The sequence below is a fragment of the Pelmatolapia mariae genome, linkage group LG5, assembly GCF_036321145.2.
Source record: "Pelmatolapia mariae isolate MD_Pm_ZW linkage group LG5, Pm_UMD_F_2, whole genome shotgun sequence".
NCBI classification, from domain to species: Eukaryota; Metazoa; Chordata; class Actinopteri; order Cichliformes; family Cichlidae; genus Pelmatolapia; species Pelmatolapia mariae.
The window spans coordinates 11,985,692-11,990,750 of NC_086231.1; the positions used below are offsets into that span (position 1 = coordinate 11,985,692).

Below are 5,059 nucleotides of genomic sequence, written 5' to 3' on the forward strand. Positions count from 1 at the left end.
ATGGGATACTGTGGTTTGTCACCTCCCAATTGTAAGTAACTGTATGACATCGCAGTTCATTGGATTTAATGCTTAGCTTAAACTAGATTCTTCCTCTTTTCGACAGATGCATTAAATTACATGAATAAAGCCAGACAACCACCCTAAACACTAACAAAAAAACATGATTTATAAGCTATTGTTGATTTCAGTAAAGACCCTGAAAAAGTTAACTTAGAGTCTGGGTGGTTGACTCGCAGGCCATAATTGCTACACATCTTCCTGTATACTATGCCAGCTACTTGGTGACGGCGTTCCATGTATGCCTTGCATGCTAGCATCTTGCACCCTGCTGTTATGTACTAGATTGTCTCAGGGACATTTTTTACACAGCTTGTATTTGGGGTCTTGCCTGGTATGGTATTTAGACTTCTCCAACTTTCCTCTAGCCGCTACTTAAGATCAGAGTCTAAAAATGAATCATGAATACATACTTTGGGTAAAACAGTGTCTCAACACCTGCATTTCTAACAAATTTCACTTAAATCAGAGTAAATATCATATTCTGGGGAGTTTATTTTCAGATGTGGATTTGGTAATCTAGTTATCCAGAAGCAGGGTGTGTGATCAAGCCACAGACTACCATATTTGTTAGAAAATGTCAGCCAGTGTGACAACGTGGCTTTGTAGCACAAGGAACAAGATATTTCAGGCCTGAGTGATTCTTAAATCACCGTCCACTGCACAGTGCTCATCGAATCTGTATAAACTGTTCTGAGTTTTTGTTTTTTCTCTTTATTGAACAATTTTCAAATAAATAAATGGGTATTATTTCAAACCATATTCATCAAATGATCCAAGAGCAAAGAATAACAGCACACAACACACAACAACAGATTTTATAAATACAGGAAAACTCTCCAGCAATCAAAATATTATTACAGAAGAATTCGAGAAGTTTATTCTATATTAATGCATCAAGCTTAACGATATCATATTTGGTCCAAGTAAAGTTATGAACAGTAAGTTATTAAATATAATCAGGCACGTCACAGACGCCTAAACTTCTTCGCTCAACCTCAACGCGGGTCCTTTAAGCTAACGCTAATGCTAGTTAGCTACGTACGCAGTCGGTTGATGAAACGGAGATGATACCGGTGGTTTATTTTTGCTGAGAATGAGCTCAAAACATGTCAGGTTTGTTTCATAATAATTTATAATTGGATTGTAATACAGGTGCCCACCTTTACAGACTCTGGTTTTTCTCGATAGCGGAAGCAAACGTTTGTTTTCTAAGCTAACTTAGCTGGTTAGCCTCAGGTGCATGCTGTTGTTAATGCAGTCCTCCGTTCATAGCTAGCGCAACACGGGGGCCTGTCCCATTACTTACAGGGTGTCTACACCAAGACTCAAATATTTTCTTTTTGTTACAAACAAATCCGACTTTTTCAGTTTTTTAATGGTTGTTTAAAAAGGAGCTTTTAGCTAACGAACGTTACCGCCGACTGCAATGTGTTTTCGCGGAACAGGTTAGCCGGATAAATACATTTAATTACACTCTAATAAAAACAACTCGCTGCACGTACAGTGTATCAAAAGCAAGAATATTTAGCCATGTTGTGGTCTACGCTTTTTCTCCCAGATTTGTCTAGCAACGTTAAATTGGTCCATTATTGTTTTTCAAATAGTCTGATTTGCCCTTTCCAGACTCTAGAGAAGTCTTACCCGGAGAGGATCACTGTATGAAAACTAAATGTCCTCTATTAACATGAAAGCTAACCAGGTAGCAAAGCGTAAGAGCTGCCCTTGAATTGAACTAATGTTAATCAAAGCAGCAGGCATTTAAGCAGAGGGTTAACAGCAGCGACATTCATAACGTCGTAGGTATATTTTAAAGTTAGGTGGTCATGTGGCAGTCAGAGAGCGAGCAGCTGTCCCTGACAGTCAGCTAGTGGCAGCTGGTTTAGTTATTGAAAGAAAGCAGCCACTGTCGTGTTAAACCCAGCTCACGTTGATTTTTTTCACATTAAATAAGGCGACGTAAGTTTTGTTAATGTGCTTGGAGGCCTAAAGATAACCACGCAGGTAGTTAACACTAGCCGAGCAGCTGATCTCGGTGTGTTAGGCCCTTTAAGGAAGTTGGCACACTAATAGTTGAGTAAATGTTTACTTTCGGGAGGCATTAACAAGGGCTGGGTCACTGATTAGGATTTTGTGTGAGGCAAGTCTTACTCCTCACATTAGTGCTACACTTATCTGCCTCCTGTTTTGCACCCCAATTTGCATGTCAGCTGTTTTGACTGTCATGTTTTTCTAATTTAACTTTAACTTGTGTCCTGGAGTGTCTGTGTACCCACGTTTAATATTTGCCAAACATGCAGGCATGTGAATGTTACTAAAGAAGTGGTTCTAATAATATTATCATTCAAGAGTTGGCTTGAAGAGGAGGTGAGAAGGAAACTCAACTGTTGTCATGTTTTACGTAGGGAAAACACTTTATTTTTCTTCATATCTCCTGAATTATTTATTGACACAAAACAACAAATAGTTCCAAAACAGCATGTATAAAAAGTGTGAATTAAATAAAACTTTTTTCTTTTTACATTTATTTGAAAATGAAAACAAAAAAGGTCCATCACAGTTATGCTGACATATAGAAAGATCAGTTTTTATGTGGGCTTTGACACACTGAAACCTAAAATATGTTTTTCTTTATCAAGAAGCTGAAAATAACAGGAAACGTAAGATAAACAGACTCTGACTGTATGAAGCTAGATTGTCTCGTCTCTCCCCAAAAGCCCGTTTTAAAATAGAGGAAGCTCAGATAGATATGTTTGCCCAGATTATGAGTCTTCTAACTTTTCTTTTCACCGTCCTGTGCAGGGATGAGCTGATGGTAGCATCTGGCTGCTTTGACATCTTTCTGCATCATCCCAGCTCTGTTGGATAGAGGAACGCTCCCACATCTGCGAAGAGCTGTTGTCGTCTCCACTCTGAACCTATCAGAGACCCTTCATTCATAGATCTGAAACAGAAAACATCTTCTGCCTCCTTCCAAAAAGAGACAATGTATTGCCTTCAGTGGCTGCTCCCCGTGCTGCTCATCCCCAAGCCGCTGAACCCAGCTCTGTGGTTCAACCACTCCATGTTCATGGGGTTCTACCTGCTCAGCTTCCTGCTGGAGAGAAAGCCCTGCACCATCTGTGCCTTGGTCTTCCTGGCTGCCCTCTTCCTCATCTGCTACAGTTGCTGGGGCAACTGCTTCCTTTACCACTGCCAGGATGCTGCACTCCCGGATGCTGCCCACGACCCAGCCATTGTTGGGACCTAGGAGAGGAGGAGCACCAGCAGCAGCAACAGCACCAGGAAGTGGAGGTGGAGGGAGCAGGAGTATAAGGCAATGCTGAGAAATTATTGTAGAAAGATACTGCCATGCTTAGAGTGGTGAAAATTGCTGGAGGGGAATACCAAGAGTGTTCAGCCAAAGACAAACTAAAGAAGAAGAGCTGGTCTTGGAGGGTTATGAACGCTGTCTTTTCTTTTTTCTTTCTTAATGCTGTAAAGAAGAATTTGAGGAATGGGAAAGGGTGCCAGAGGTCACATTATGTGTCCTATTATCTAACAGGCAGCAAAGGCGAGGGATCCAAACTTGAAATGAAAAGGGAAGGACATGCATGAACTTGACTTGATGCTGAGGGAAAAAGAATTTCACATTGACCAACTTTCATTCCAGCACATGAATGAAAGATAAAAAAAAGTATACAGTATAAACTACATGTGACATTAACTTAAAGTCACAGGGGTGGGTGCTTTGCATTATGCTAACTTGTCTGTTCCTTGTGTCTTAGCTACTGCCAAACGGAGGATGGGAGAGAAAGATGCTCAAAACCTCTGACTGAGGTTTTTATAGTGGGATGGAAAATCCTCCATGATGGCAGAGGAGGAAAGGTTTCTTGGTCAAGGGAAGTTAGAGGATGCAAGGAAACATAAATTAGCATAATGAAAATCACTCTCCAGTTCAGTGTTCCGATTTACGTCTACAAGAGATTTCACTTGCTCCCCAAACCCGATCGCTCATCTTTTTAGACTGAAAATACTTTGCTCCTTAAAACTGCCAAAATCACTTAACCCCTCTGAAAACTGCTACGGCAGGCACGATCACTTGCTCAACAAACTTTCTACGCCAGGTAGTGTTAAACTGTAGTCAAAAACAAGAGCGTCACACCTCTGACAGCCCTGGATGGCCAAACTCTGTCGCCACTTTGGCTCTGCACACGTAATGCTCCACAAGGCGAGTACACAGACACTGGACAATCAGTAACTACGCTGTGAATATGTCCCCCCTTTGCCGCACTTCTACTCAAACACACCTCAAACAGGTGAACTAGAGCTGAGGACCTACGATGTTATTACCCGCTGTGCTCTACAGCTGCTCCTCATCGTCCTGCCTCAGTGTGACCTTCCCTACTGCCATCTGATCTTTTTTGTTTCTGTTCTTTTTCTTTTGCAGTTTGCATGAGTTGCTCTAAGTTTATTTTGTTTTTTTTCCCCAAGCGTCAAGGTGACACCCAAATTTTTAATAAGTTAAAAACGCTGAAAGTTTCCAAAGTGTAGAAAAATCTGGATGTGTAGTTGAATGAAAGTTTTCTGTAATGTGCGATGGGTGTGCATTCTTTGTGGTCATGACATGCTGATCAGTGTAAAAATGTGGCAATACACAAGGAGACACAACGGCTATGGTCAGCATTTCCAGCAACAATGAGCAATACAGAGTGCAGGCTGAAGAACTGGTTTAAAATTTTCACAGGGGATTGGAGTTTCCTAGGTGTCACTGCTGTAAGTGTTAAGTTTAGCTGTCAGACACAGGCTAAGGTGTTTATACTCTGTACCTGTTGGAATGTGTGTGTGTGTGTGCGCGTGTGTGTGTGGCCTCCTGTGGCAGTGCTCATTGCGTTCACTGCAACATATTTGCTTTGGTTTTAATTTAAATAAAGTTTTCCCTCTTATGTGTTAAACTGTGAGGTTCTGTGTCAAACAAAAAAACGTATTTTGATTAAAAAATAAATGCAAGTAAGAGTTG

The 5,059-nt window shown here is 41.0% G+C and overlaps 1 protein-coding gene across 1 annotated transcript; it reads left to right on the plus strand.

Moving 5' to 3' along the window:
- The first annotated feature begins 1,051 nt into the window (after positions 1-1,051).
- Positions 1,052-5,059, plus strand: blcap (bladder cancer associated protein). The gene is made up of 2 exons (XM_063473689.1): positions 1,052-1,176; positions 2,863-5,059. Exon 2 carries the CDS (start codon positions 3,047-3,049, stop codon positions 3,308-3,310), a length of 264 nt encoding a protein of 87 aa, XP_063329759.1. The 5' UTR covers positions 1,052-1,176; positions 2,863-3,046; the 3' UTR covers positions 3,311-5,059.

Coding starts and splice junctions, on each gene's coding strand:
- blcap (XM_063473689.1), top strand. CDS start 3,047: ATGTATTGCCTTCAGTGGCTGCTCCCCGTGCTGCTCATCCCCAAGCCG.